This window comes from Cherax quadricarinatus, unplaced genomic scaffold, assembly GCF_038502225.1.
Source record: "Cherax quadricarinatus isolate ZL_2023a unplaced genomic scaffold, ASM3850222v1 Contig1357, whole genome shotgun sequence".
NCBI classification, from domain to species: Eukaryota; Metazoa; Arthropoda; class Malacostraca; order Decapoda; family Parastacidae; genus Cherax; species Cherax quadricarinatus.
In genome coordinates, this window is record NW_027196383.1 from 8,880 (window position 1) to 25,431 (window position 16,552).

Consider the following 16,552-nt stretch of genomic DNA (forward strand, 5'->3'; position numbering starts at 1 on the left):
CACACACCACTGGTAGCTAACACACACCACTGGTAGCTAACACACACCACTGGTAGCTAACACACACCACTGGTAGCTAACACACACCACTGGTAGCTAACACACCCCACTGGTAGCTAACACACACCACTGGTAGCTAACACACAGCACTGGTAGCTGACACACCCCACTGTTAGCTAACACACACCACTGGTAGCTAACACACACCACTGGTAGCTAACACACACCACTGGTAGCTAACACACACCACTGGTAGCTAACACACACCACTGGTAGCTAACACACACCACTGGTAGCTAACACACACCACTGGTAGCTAACACACACCACTGGGTAGCTAACACACACCACTGGTAGCTAACACACACCACTGGTAGCTAACACACACCACTGGTAGCTAACACACACCACTGGTAGCTAACACACACCACTGGGTAGCTAACACACACCACTGGTAGCTAACACACACCACTGGTAGGTAGCTAACACACACCACTGGTAGCTAACACACACCACTGGTAGCTAACACACACCACTGGTAGCTAACACACACCACTGGTAGCTAACACACACCACTGGTAGCTAACACACACCACTGGTAGCTAACACACACCACTGGTAGCTAACACACACCACTGGTAGCTAACACACACCACTGGTAGCTAACACACACCACTGGTAGCTAACACACACCACTGGTAGCTAACACACACCACTGGTAGCTAACACACACCACTGGTAGCTAACACACACCACTGGTAACTAACACAATACCGGTAGCTAACACACACCACTGGTATGTAACACACACTACTGGTAGCTAACACACACTAGGTGGTAACTAACACACACCACTGGTAGCTAACACACACCACCGGTAGAGAACACACACCACTGGTAGCTAACACACACCACTGGTAACTAACACACACCACTGGTAGCTAACACACACCACTTTTAGCTAACACACACCACTGGTAGCTAGCACACACCACTGGTAGCTAACACACACCACTGGTAGCAAGCACACACCACTGGTAGCTAACACACACCACTAACACACACCACTGGTAGCTAACACACACCACTGGTAGCTAACACACACCACTGGTAGCTAACACACACCACCACTGGTAGCTAACACACACCACTGGTAGCTAACACACACCACTGGTAGCTAACACACACCACTGGTAGCTAACACACACCACTGGTAGCTAACACACACCACTGGTAGCTAACACACACCACTGGTAGCTAACACACACCACTGGTAGCTAACACACACCACTGGTAGCTAACACACACCACTGGTAGCTGGTAGCTAACACACACCACTGGTAGCTAACACACACCACTGGTAGCTAACACACACCACCAGTAGCTAACACACACCACTAGGTAGCTACTGGTACACACACCACTGGTAGCTAACACACACCACTGGTAGCTAACACACACCACTGGTAGCTAACACACACCACTGGTAGCTAACACACACCACTGGTAGCTAACACACACCACTGGTAGCTAACACACACCACTGGTAGCTAACACACACCACTAACACACACCACTGGTAGCTAACACACACCACTGGTAGCTAACACACACCTCTGGTATCTAACACACACCACGGGTAGATAACACACACCACTGGTAGCTAACACCCACCACTGGTAGCTAACACACACCACTGGTAGCTAACACACACCACTGGTAGCTAACACACACCACTGGTAGCTAACACACACCACTGGTAGCTAACACACACCACTGGTAGCTAACACACACCACTGGTAGCTAACACACACCACTGGTAGCTAACACACACCACTGGTAGCTAACACACACCACTGGTAGCTAACACACACCACTGGTAGCTAACACACACCACTGGTAGCTAACACACACCACTGGTAGCTAACACACACCACTGGTAGCTAACACACAGCACTGGTAGCTAACACACACCACTGTTAGCTAACACACACCACTGGTAGCTAACACACACCACTGGTAGCTAACACACACCACTGGTAGCTAACACACACCACTGGTAGCTAACACACACCACTGGTAGCTAACAAACACCACTGGTAGCTAACACACACCACTGGTAGCTAACACACACCACTGGTAGCACCACTGGTAACACACCACTGGTAGCTAACACACACCACTGGTAGCTAACACACACCACTGGTAGCTAACACACACCACTGGTAGCTAACACACACCACTGGTAGCTAACACACACCACTGGTAGCTAACACACACCACTGGTAGCTAACACACACCACTGGTAGCTAACACACACCACTGGTAGCTAACACACACCACTGGTAGCTAACACACACCACTGGTAGCTAACACACACCACTGGTAGCTAACACACACCACTGGTAGCTAGTACACACACACCTGGTAGCTAACACACACCACTGGTAGCTAACACACACCACTGGTAGCTAACACACACCACTGGTAGCTAACACACACCACTGGTAGCTAACACACACCACTGGTAGCTAACACACACCACTGGTACACACACACCACTGGTAGCTAACACACACCACTGGTAGCTAACACACACCACTGGTAGCTAACACACACCACTGGTACACACACCACTGGTAGCTAACACACACCACTGGTAGCTAACACACACCACTGGTAGCTAACACACACCACTGGTAGCTAACACACCACTGGTAGGTAGCTAACACACACCACTGGTAGCTAACACACACCACTGGTAGCTAACACACACCACTGGTACACACCACTGGTAGCTAACACACACCACTGGTAGCTAACACACACTACTGGTAGCTAACACACACCACTGGTAGCTAACACACACCACTGGTAGCTAACACACACCACTGGTAGCTAACACACACACCACTGGTAGCTAACACACACCACTGGTAGCTAACACACACCACTGGTAGCTAACACACACCACTGGTAGCTAACACACACAACTGGTAGCTAACACACACACCACTGGTAGCTAACACACACCACTGGTAGCTAACACACACCACCGGTAGCTAACACACACCACTGGTAGCTAACACACACCACTGGTAGCTAACACACACCACTGGTAGCTAACACACACCACTGGTAGCTAGCACACACCACTGGTAGCTAACACACACCACTGGTAGCTAATACACACCACTGGTAGCTAACACACACCACTGGTAGCTAACACACACCACTGGTAGCTAACACACACCACTGGTAGCTAACACACACCACTGGTAGCTAACACACACCACTGGTAGCTAACACACACTACTGGTAGCTAACACACACCACTGGGCTAACACACACTGGTAGCTAACACACACCACTGGTAGCTAACACACACCACTGGTAGCTAACACACACCACTGGTAGCTACTGGTACACACACCACTGGTAGCTAACACACACCACTGGTAGCTAACACACACCACTGGTAGCTAACACACACCACTGGTAGCTAACACACACCACTGGTAGGTACTGGTAGCTAACACACACCACTGGTAGCTAACACACACCACTGGTAGCTAACACACACCACTGGTAGCTAACACACACCACTGGTAGCTAACACACACCACTGGTAGCTAACAAACACCACTGGTAGCTAACACACACCACTGGTAGCTAACACACACCACTGGTAGCTAACACACCCCACTGGTAGCTAACACACACCACTGGTAGCTAACACACAGCACTGGTAGCTAACACACCCCACTGTTAGCTAACACACACCACTGGTAGCTAACACACCCCACTGGTAGCTAACACACACCACTGGTAGCTAACACACACCACTGGTAGCTAACACACACCACTGGTAGCTAACACACACCACTGGTAGCTAACACACACCACTGGTAGCTAACACACACCACTGGTAGCTAACACACACCACTGGTAGCTAACACACACCACTGGTAGCTAACACACACCACTGGTAGCTAACACACACCACTGGTAGCTAACACACACCACTGGTAGCTAACACACACCACTGGTAGCTAACACACACCACTGGTAGCTAACACACACCACTGGTAGCTAACACACACCACTGGTAGCTAACACACACCACTGGTAGCTAACACACACCACTGGTAGCTAACACACACCACTGGGTAGCTAACACACACCACTGGTAGCTAACACACACCACTTGTAGCTAACACACACCACTGGTAGCTAACACACACCACTGGTAGCTAACACACGCCACTGGTAACTAACACACACCACTGGTAGCTAACACACACCACTGGTAGCTAACACACACCACTGGTAGCTAACACACACCACTGGTAGCTAACACACACCACTGGTAGCTAACACACACCACTGGTAGCTAACACACACCACTGGTAGCTAACACACACCACTGGTAGCTAACACACACCACTGGTAGCTAACACACACCACTGGTAGCTAACACACACCACTGGTAGCTAACACACACCACTGGTAGCTAGCACACACCACTGGTAGCTAACACACACCACTGGTAGCTAACACACACAACTGGTAGCTAACACACACCACTGGTAGCTAACACACACCACTGGTAGCTAACACACACCACTGGTAGCTAACACACACCACTGGTAGCTAACACACACCACTGGTAGCTAACACACACCACTGGTAGCTAACACACACCACTGGTAGCTAACACACACCACTGGTAGCTAACACGCACCACTGGTAGCTAACACACACCACTGGAAGCTAACACACCCCACTGGTAGCTAACACACACCACTGGTAGCTAACACACACCACTGGTAGCTAACACACACCACTGGTAGCTAACACACCACTGGTAGCTAACACACACCACTGGTAGCTAACACACACCACTGGTAGCTAACACACCCCACTGGTAGCTAACACACACCACTGGTAGCTAACACACACCACTGGTACCTCACACACACCACTCGTAGCTAATACACACCAGTGGTAGCTAACACACACCACTGGTAGCTAACACACACCACTGGTAGCTAACACACACCACTCGTAGCTAAGACACACCACTGGTAGCTAACACACACCACTGGTAGCTAACACACACTACTGGTAGCTAACACACACCACTAACACACACCACTGGTAGCTAACACACACCACTGGTAGCTAACACACACCACTGGTAGCTAACACACACCACTAACACACACCACTGGTAGCTAACACACACCACTGGTAGCTAACACACACCACTGGTAGCTAACACACACCACTGGTAGCTAACACACACCACTGGTAGCTAACACACACCACTGGTAGCTAACACACACCACTGGTAGCTAACACACACCACCGGTAGCTCACACACACCACTGGTAGCTCACACACACCACGGGTAGCTAACACACACCACGGGTAGCTAACACACACCACGGGTAGCTAACACACACCACGGGTAGCTAACACACACCACGGGTAGCTAACACACACCACGGGTAGCTAACACACACCACGGGTAGCTCACACACACCACCGGTAGCTCACACACACCACCGGTAGCTCACACACACCACGGGTAGCTCACACACACCACGGGTAGCTAACACACACCACGGGTAGCTAACACACACCACGGGTAGCTAACACACACCACGGGTAGGTAACACACACCACGGGTAGCTAACACACACCACGGGTAGCTAACACACCACGGGTAGCTAACACACACCACGGGTAGCTAACACACACCACGGGTAGCTAACACACACCACGGGTAGCTAACATACACCACGGGTAGGTAACACACCACGGGTAGCTAACACACACCACGGGTAGCTAACACACACACCACGGGTAGCTAACACACACCACGGGTAGCTCACACACACCACGGGTAGCTCACACGCACCATGGGTTGCTTACACACACCACGGGTAGCTCACACGCACTACGGGTAGCTAACACACACCACGGGTAGCTCACACCACGGGTAGCTCACACACACCACGGGTAGCTCACACGCACCACGGGTAGTTCACACACACCACGGGTAGCTCACACGCACCACGGGTAGCTCATAAACACCACGGGTAGCTCACACACACCACGGGTAGCTAACACACACCACGGGTAGCTAACACACACCACGGGTAGCTCACTCCACGGGTAGCTCACACACACCACGGGTAGCTCACACACACCACGGGTAGCTAACACACACCACGGGTAGCTAACACACACCACGGGTAGCTCACTCCACGGGTAGCTCACACACCACGGGTAGCTCACACACACCACGGGTAGCTCACACACACCACGGGTAGCTCACACGCACCACGGGTAGCTCACACACACCACGGGTAGCTAACACACATCACGGGTAGCTAACACACACCACGGGTAGCTCACTCCACGGGTAGCTCACACACACCACGGGTATCTCACACACACCACGGGTAGCTAACACACACCACGGGTAGCTAACACACACCACGGGTAGCTCACTCCACGGGTAGCTCACACACACCACGGGTAGCTAACACACACCACGGGTAGCTAACACACACCACGGGTAGCTAACACACCACGGGTAGCTCACACACAACACGGGTAGCTCACACACACCACGGGCAGCTAACCACATAAAAACTTCCTTACCTTGCACATGTCCAAAAGAAAATATACTTATTTGATATGTGATTCCCTCTAATTTACACTAATGACTGTCATCATACAATTCTGAATATAGTTTTTGCCACATAATTCTTAAGCTGGTCATAAGTTTGTTTAAGACACTCCATTATAGAAGCTTTAAAAGAAACTGTATTATGCCAAGAGCAGACCATTCCCACTAATAGATAAACTAATTGTTAATTATTTAAATGATTTGAGCTACCTCACTTTTGTAAATCTAGTTAATCACTACAGCTACCTAACTTTAATGCCAGTGTGATCTATAACCTGTGTCAATATAGAGTAAGAAATAGAATTAGTCTGCCCGAAATTCCTAGGCCTACCTAGGTATGGTAGTGGCCTTCTTTGTAATATATAATATGCAATAATATTTTATATGTAAACCCCACATTGTAATATCAATAGAGAAATAAAGAATTTTAATTATAATTTTAATTTTAAGAACTGTGGGTGAGTCTTGCGCGTCTCTCCCCATCTGCTTGTTGAACCAGGGACCTGGAGACTGTCACCAGTTTACCACTTGTTTATCAAATGAAGCAAGCAACTATATAGATATTTCAATGTTTTAATGCTTATCTGAGCACTCTTTTAAGTATATAAATTGTTTACAAAATATAATTCAGTAAGCTCTTACGTAAAGCTTTACTATATAGCGAGAATTTTCCAAATCTATAATCCAAAATTGAATAACACGTACTATGAAGACCTTTACACGTGGTATTAAATTGGTTGCATTTTTTTTTTCAATCGCATTCACAAAAAAAAAATAAATAAATAAATCGCGCTATAACAAGAAGCTTGAAATGAGGATTGACTTAGTCGGAGGTCAGAGTGACACTCACTGGAGATGGGTGTGGGGCAGCAAGGGTTGATTACGTCGTCCAGTTCTGAATAGAAGTCCTCCAGGAAGAACTCTGGGTTCTGTCTGAACTTAGAGAGGTCGGCAGGTCCCTGTACAAGCCGGATCTGAAGTGCAAACAATGGTGATCACTGATAAAATACATATGGTTATATATTACAGTAGTTATACTTCGAGTTTTACTATATTAATGAAAACGATTTTTATAAATTTTAGGATAAACGTCGTTAATTTTGTACATATATAAATCTACACATATGCTGCTATATTTAATAATTTATATAACTGTATTTATGTGTATGTGTACCTGAATAAACATTCTTCTTCTTCTTCTTCTTCTTCTTCTTCTTCTTCTTCTTCTTCTTCTTCTTCTTTTTCTTCTTCTTCTTCTTCTTCTTCTTCTTATTATTATTATTATTATTATTATTATTATTATTATTATTATTATTATTATTATTATTATTATTATTATTATTATTATTATTATTATTATTATTATTATTATTATTATTATTATTATTATTCCCGGTGGCCTGGTGGCTAAAGCTCCCGCATCACACACGGAGGGCCCGGGTTCGATTCCCGGCGAGTGGAAACATTTCGACACGTTTCCTTTCACCTGTTGTCCTGTTCACCTAGCAGCAAATAGGTACGTGGGTGTTAGTCGACTGGTGTGGGTCGCATCCTGGGGGACAAGCTTGAGGACTTCAATGGAAATAAGTTAGTCTTCGATGACGCACTGACTTTCTTGGGTTATCCTGGGTGGCTAATCCTCCGGGGTTAAAAATCCGAAGAAAATATTATTATTATTATTATTATTATTATTATTATTATTATTATTATAACCTTAGTGTTGTCCTAGGTCCACGGAGCAAAGGTGAGTCTGTAGGTCTGCTGTTATAAGGGATATCACTAACCTTAATACTGTAAAATAAAATGGTTATAACTATGACCATAATTTTTAAATGGGTGGACCGGTAAGCCAGCGGAAGGCCTCAGTCAGATGACCAAAAGCTCTAACGGCAGGTCATCACCTAAGACCTGCGTCAGAAAACACTTGTCCTGTTTCCTGACGAACCTTACCTTAGTATTGTCGTAGGTCCACGAGGCAAAGGTGAGTCTGCAGGTCTGCTGGTCGAAGGGATACCATTGCACATCCATCAGACACACTGTGGTGAGGATGGCGTGGCTTAGTAGTTCTACCTCACCCTGGTGCGTGATGATGGCGTTTGTGTTGAGCACGCTGGCCTCGTAGTTGCTGTCCGCGCTGAACAACCATGTAGAAATGGGGGAGAGGTAGTTGTGAGGGAGGTGGTAGAGACGTAGGGAGAAGTGAAGTAAGAAGAGGAGAGGAAAGTAAGGGAAGAAGAGGTGAAGAAAAAAAGGTAGAGCTAAAGAAAAGAGGGAGAATTGAGGGATGTAGAAGGGAGAAAAGAAATGTTTAGGGAAGGAGACGCAAAGAAGGAAGAGATGGAGTCAAGGAAAGTAAAAGTGAGGTAACGGCTTCGTTTATTTTTTTTCAAGTAGACAGTGTGGCTTGAAGTAGTGAGGAGTAGGGTAGAGCCTTCTGCTTCACTATTATAAGGTGATGGGAGCAGTAAGAGAATTAAATACTGTGTTTGTTATGGTCATTCATTTATGGTTGTGGTGTCTATAGCTGTGTGTTGTTGTTGCTGTTGTTAACCTGGCCGTTACTCTGCCTTTCATTATCACCCTACAACCATAACAACTATCATACCCTCACTTATCAAGACAGAAATAAACCTAACTAGACTCTTATTAGACTTCAACACACAGCATTAATGAAGATCATTAAATCGCCTAATATCTGGCTTTCCCATTTACGATCTCCTCATCCACAACCATCCTCATCCACAACCATCCTCATCCACAACCATCCTCATCCACAACCATCCTCATCCACAACCATCCTCATCCACAACCATCCTCATCCACAACCATCCTCATCCACAACCATCCTCATCCACAACCATCCTCATCCACAACCATCCTCATCCACAACCATCCTCATCCACAACCATCCTCATCCACAACCATCCTCATCCACAACCATCCTCATCCACAACCATCCTCATCCACAACCATCCTCATCTACAACCATCTTCATCCACAACCATCTTCATCCACAACCATCCTCATCCACAACCATCCTCATCCACAACCATCCTCATCCACAACCATCCTCATCCACAACCATCCTCATCCACAACCATCCTCATCCACAACCATCCTCATCTACAACCATCCTCATCCACAACCATCCTCATCCACAACCATCCTCATCCACAACCATCCTCATCCACAACCATCCTCATCCACAACCATCCTCATCTACAACCATCCTCATCCACAACCATCCTCATCCACAACCATCCTCATCTACAACCATCTTCATCCACAACCATCTTCATCCACAACCATCCTCATCCACAACCATCCTCATCCACAACCATCCTCATCTACAACCATCTTCATCCACAACCATCTTCATCCACAACCATCTTCATCCACAACCATCTTCATCCACAACCATCTTCATCCACAACCATCTTCATCCACAACCATCTTCATCCACAACCATCTTCATCCACAACCATCTTCATCCACAACCATCCTCATCCACAACCATCTTCATCCACAACCATCCTCATCCACAACCATCTTCATCCACAACCATCTTCATCTACAACCATCTTCATCCACAACCATCATCCACATCCATTTTCATCCACAACCATCTTCATCCACAACCATCTTCATCCACAACCATCATCCACATCCATTTTCATCCACAACCATCTTCATCCACAACCATCCTCATCCAAAACCATCTTCATCCACAACCATCCTCATCCACAACTATCTTCATCCACAACCATCTTCATCTACAACCATCTTCATCCACAACCATCATCCACATCCATTTCCATCACAACCATCTTCATCCACAACCATCTTCATCCACAACCATCTTCATCCACAACCATCATCCACATCCATTTTCATCCACAACCATCTTCATCCACAACCATCTTCATCCACAACCATCTTCATCCACAACCATCATCCACATCCATTTTCATCCACAACCATCTTCATTCACAACCACCTTCATCCACAACCATCTTTATCCACAACCATTTTCATCCACAACCATCTTCATCTACAACCATCTTTATCCACAACCATCATCCACATCCATTTTCATCCACAACCATCTTCATCCACAACCATCTTCATCCACAACCATCTTCATCCACAACCATCATCCACGTCCATTCTCATCCACAACCATCTTCATTCACAGCCATCTTCATCCACAACCATCTTCATCCACAACCATCTTCATCTACAACCATCTTCATCCACAACCATCTTTATCCACAACCATCTTCATCTACAACCATCTTCATCCACAACCATCTTAATCCACAACCATCTTCATCCACAACCATCTTCATCCACAACATCCACATCCTTCATCCACCACCATCTTCATTCACAGCCATCTTCATCCGCAACCATCTTCATCCACACCCATCTTCATCCACAACCATCTTCATCTACAACCATCTTCATCCACAACCATCTTCATCCACAACCATCTTCATCCACAACCATCTTCATCCACAACCATCTTCATCTACAACCATCTTCATCCACAACCATCTTCATCTACAACCATCTTCATCCACAACCATCATCCACATCCATTTTCATCCACAACCATCTTCATCCACAACCATCTTCATCCACAACCATCTTCATCCACAACCATCTTCACCCACAACCATCATCCACATCCATTTTCATCCACAACCATCTTCATCCACAACTATCCTCATCCACAACCATCTTCATCCACAACCATCCTCATCCACAACCATCTTCATCCACAACCATCTTCATCTACAACCATCTTCATCCACAACCATCATCCACATCCATTTTCATCCACAACCATCTTCATCCACAACCATCTTCATCCACAACCATCTTCATCCACAACCATCATCCACATCCATTTTCATCCACAACCATCTTCATCCACAGCCATCTTCATCCGCAACCTTCTTCATCCACACCCATCTTCATCCACAACCATCTTCATCCACAACCATCTTCATCCACAACCATCCTCATCCACAACCATCTTTATCCACAACCATCTTCATCCACAACCATCTTCATCAACAACTATCTTCATCCACAACCATCATCCACATCCATTTCCATCCACAACCATCTTCATCCACAACCATCTTCATCCACAACCATCATCCACATCCATTTTCATCCACAACCATCTTCATCCACAACCATCTACATCCACAACCATCTTCATCCACAACCATCTTCATCTACAACCATCTTCATCCACAACCATCTTTATCCACAACCATCTTCATCTACAACCATCTTCATCCACAACCATCTTAATCCACAACCATCTTCATCCACAACGATCTTCATCCACAACCATCATCCACATCCATTTTCATCCACAACCATCTTCATCCACAGCCATCTTCATCCGCAACCATCTTCATCCACACCCATCTTCATCCACAACCATCTTCATCTACAACCATCTTCATCCACAACCATCTTCATCCACAACCATCTTCATCCACAACCATCTTCATCTACAACCATCTTAATCCACAACCATCTTCATCCACACAATCCACATCATTTTCATCCACAACCATCTTCATCCACAGCCATCTTCATCCGCAACCATCTTCATCCACACCCATCTTCATCCACAACCATCTTCATCTACAACCATCTTCATCCACAGCCATCATCCACATCCATTATCATCCGCAACCATCTTCATCCACAACCATCTTTATCCACAACCATCTTCATCCACAACCATCTTCATCCACAACCGTCTTCATTCACAACCATCTTCATCCACAACCATTTTCATCCACAACCATTTTCATCTTCATCCACAACCATCTTCATCCACAACCATCTCCATCCACAACCATCTTCATCCACAACCATCTTCATCCACAGCCATCTTCATCCACAACCATCTCCATCCACAAGCATCTTCATCCACAACCATCTTCATCCACAACCGTCTTCATTCACAACCATCTTCATCCACAACCATTTTCATCCACAACCATCTTCATCCACAACCATTCTCATCCACAACTATCTTCATCCACAACCATCTTCATCCACAACCATCTCCATCCACAACCTTCTTCAACGCCAACCATCTTCATCCACAACCGTCTTCATTCACAACCATTTTCATCCACAACCATTTTCATCCACAACCATTTTCATCCACAACCATTTTCATCCACAACCATCTCCATCCACAACCATCTTCATCCACAACCATCTCCATCCACAACCATCTTCATCCACAACCATCTCCATCCACAACCATCTTCATCCACAACCATCTCCATCCACAACCATCTTCAACGTCAACCATCTTCATCCAGTTTCATTAGTCATTGTGTAGTGTGATAACCAGGGTAAACAAGAACTATCCCCAGGAAGCTGCTATCTTGTAACTCTCCCTTCAAATTACAGTATAAAAAGCACTGACCACTTGAGAAACTTGATCATATCACTAGGAGGAATAATTAATAATAAGATAACAACGGTTCACAGTAAACAAACTCTGACATTTACTGAAAAATATATAATTACCCTAATAATAATTATAAATTCTTATCCCGGGACACAACCCAGGAAGACTAATATTAATGCTAATGGAGGTTGAATTTACTGGGAAATGATAGGGTAACTGGGTACTAGGCAGACTGGAATATTACTTGCAGAATAAAATATAATCCAGCCTCCACAAGGAGCTCACATCTTCAGCTCCACTTGAAGGTTCCACTAGATACAGCAGCCCGACCTTTCAGCTTGGCATCCTACAAATCCTCTTAATTACTTTCCTGAACTTATAAAGGCCTCTACAATCCCAAAAACTTCCAATAAAGGATGATCGTTGCCAATGTAAACTAGAAATGTTTTCTTACAGAGACGGAGGGATGAGCACCTCTGGTAACTACTGTATACAAAGAAGATAATGGAGACAGTCTCCACTATCTCACATCATCCCACAATTGTCTTTCTGCCAAGCCTTCCCTTCAGAGGGTAGATGGCTTGATGCCGTTGAAGGGCTCTTGTTTCAAGAAATTAAAGATACATTTTTCCCCTTACATCAAACACGGTTTCCTCCCGTACCTCAAGCGCTATGTGACCACTACAGATTTAATTAATAGTACTAATGATGTACTTCTCCCTTATCCTGATGCTTATATATTCTCCCTGGTACCTACGTATTCTCGTTAGTACCTACGTAATCTGCCAGGTACCTACGTATTCACCAAGATGATGTCGGGAAACCAGATATTCCTGTAGGGTATCCTGATGCTGGTGGTACCGTTGTAGTCATCGGGGTTCCACTTCAGATTATAGTCCTTCCACTTCATGATCATCTCAGTATTGGTCTTCATCTGCTGCAGCTTGGTGTCCTGGTGAGCGGGGTGTCACAGTAAAAGAACATTGTATGGGAGACAAACTTAAAGCCTGGATAAGTAACAGGCTCACAGATAGAAAAAGAGAGAGTGGTACTAAACAAACAGGTAAAGGATGGAGTTGACAAGGAATTTAGTTTTGGGTTCAATCTTCACAGTGAACGTGAATGATCTGAAGATAAATCTAACATCAAAGATAGCAAAATCGGGGAAAAGTACAACATGCAAAACACATTTTTTTCAGTATTCGCGTTTCCACTATGGTCGAGGAGTTTACCTGGAGTTTACCTGGAGAGAGTTCCGGGGATCAACGCCCCCGCGGCCCGGTATGTGACCAGGCCTCCTGGTGGATCAGAGCCTGATCAAACATGGCTGTTACTGCTGGCTGCACGCAAACCAACGTACGAGCCACAGCCCGGCTGGTCAGGTACCGACTTTAGGTGCTTGTCCAGTGCCAGCTTGAAGACTGCAAGGGATCTGTTGGTAATCCCCTTATGTATTCTGGGAGGCAGTTGAACAGTCTCGGGCCCCTGACACTTATTGTGTGGTCTCTTAACGTGCTAGTGACATCCCTGCTTTTCTTTGGGAGGATGTTGATAGTTGAGTTTTATCTTTGACAAGTTCAAGGTACTGCACTTTATACAGAACTGTCCTAAACACGAATGCAAAATGTTTGGCAACAAACTAATCGAAACAAGAGAAGAAAACGCAATTAGAGTAATCATCGACAACGACCTTAGGGTAATCATCAACAAAGACCTTAGGGTAATCATCAACAACGACCTTAAGGTAATTATCAACAACGATCTTCGGGTAATCATCAACAACGACCTTAGGGTAATTATCAACAACGACCTTAGGGTAATTATCAACAACGACCTTAGGGTAATTATCAACAACGACCTTAGGGTAATTATCAACAACGATCTTCGGGTAATCATCAACAAAGACCTTAGGGTAATCATCAACAACGACCTTAGGGTAATTATCAACAACGATCTTCGGGTAATCATCAACAACGACCTTAGGGTAATTATCAACAACGACCTTAGGGTAATTATCAACAACGATCTTCGGGTAATCATCAACAAAGACCTTAGGGTAATCAACAACGACCTTAGGGTAATCACCAACAACGACCTTAGGGTAATCATCAACAACGACCTTAAGGTAATCATCAACAAAGACCTTAGGGTAATCAACAACGACCTTAGGGTAATCACCAACAACGACCTTAGGGTAATCACCAACAACGACCTTAGGGTAATCATCAACAACGACCTTAAGGGTAATCATCAACAAAGACCTTAGGGTAATCAACAACGACCTTAGGGTAATCACCAACAACGACCTTAGGGTAATCATCAACAACGACCTTTAGGGTAATCATCAACAATGACCTTAGGGTAATCAACAACGACCTTAGGGTAATCACCAACAACGACCTTAGGGTAATCATCAACAACGACCTTAAGGTAATCATCAACAACGACGTTAGGGTAATCATCAACAACGACTCTAGGGTAATCATCAACAACGACCTTAGGGTAATCATCAACAACGACCCAAGGGTAATTATCAATAACGACTCTAGGGTAATCATCAACAATGACCTTAGGGTAATCAACAACGACCTTAGGGTAATCACCAACAACGACCTTAGGGTAATCACCAACAACGACCTTAGGGTAATCACCAACAACGACCTTAGGGTAATCATCAACATCGACCTTTAGGGTAATCATCAACAATGACCTTAGGGTAATCAACAACGACCTTAGGGTAATCACCAACAACGACCTTAGGGTAATCATCAACAACGACCTTAAGGTAATCATCAACAACGACTCTAGGGTAATCATCAACAACGACCTTAGGGTAATCATCAACAACGACCCAAGGGTAATTATCAATAACGACTCTAGGGTAATTATCAACAACGACCTTAGGGTAATCATCAAAAACGACCTTAGGGTAATCATCAACAACGACCTCAGGGCAATCAACAACGACCTTAGGGTAATTATCAACAACGACCTTAGGGTAATCATCAACAACGACCTTAGAGTAATCATCAACAACGACCTTAGGGTAATCAACAACGACCTTAGGGTAATTATCAACAACGACCTTAGGGTAATCATCAACAACGACCTTAGGGTAATCACCAACAACGACCTTAGGGTAATCATCAACAACGACCTTAAGGTAATCATCAACAACGACGTTAGGGTAATCATCAATAACGACTCTAGGGTAATCATCACCAACGACCTTAGGGTAATCATCAACAACGAACCTAAGGTAATAATCAATAACGATCTTAGGGTAATTATCAACAACGACCTTAGGGTAATCATCAACAACGGCCTTAGGGTAATCAACAACGTCCTTAGGGTAATTATCAACAACGACCTTAGGGTAATCATCAACAACG

General features: G+C 45.3%; 1 protein-coding gene across 1 annotated transcript; it reads right to left on the bottom strand.

Annotated features, from left to right (window-relative positions):
* Positions 1 to 7,553: 7,553 nt before the first annotated feature.
* Positions 7,554 to 14,107, bottom strand: LOC128700570 (neuronal acetylcholine receptor subunit beta-4-like; the record flags this gene model as incomplete). The annotated part of the gene is made up of 3 exons (XM_070080960.1): positions 13,958 to 14,107; positions 8,654 to 8,837; positions 7,554 to 7,677 (listed from the first exon to the last, which is right to left on the bottom strand). Coding segments are annotated over exons 1-3 (445 nt in total), but the record flags the coding sequence as incomplete, so codon positions are not given.
* Between the last annotated feature and the right edge of the window lie 2,445 nt (positions 14,108 to 16,552).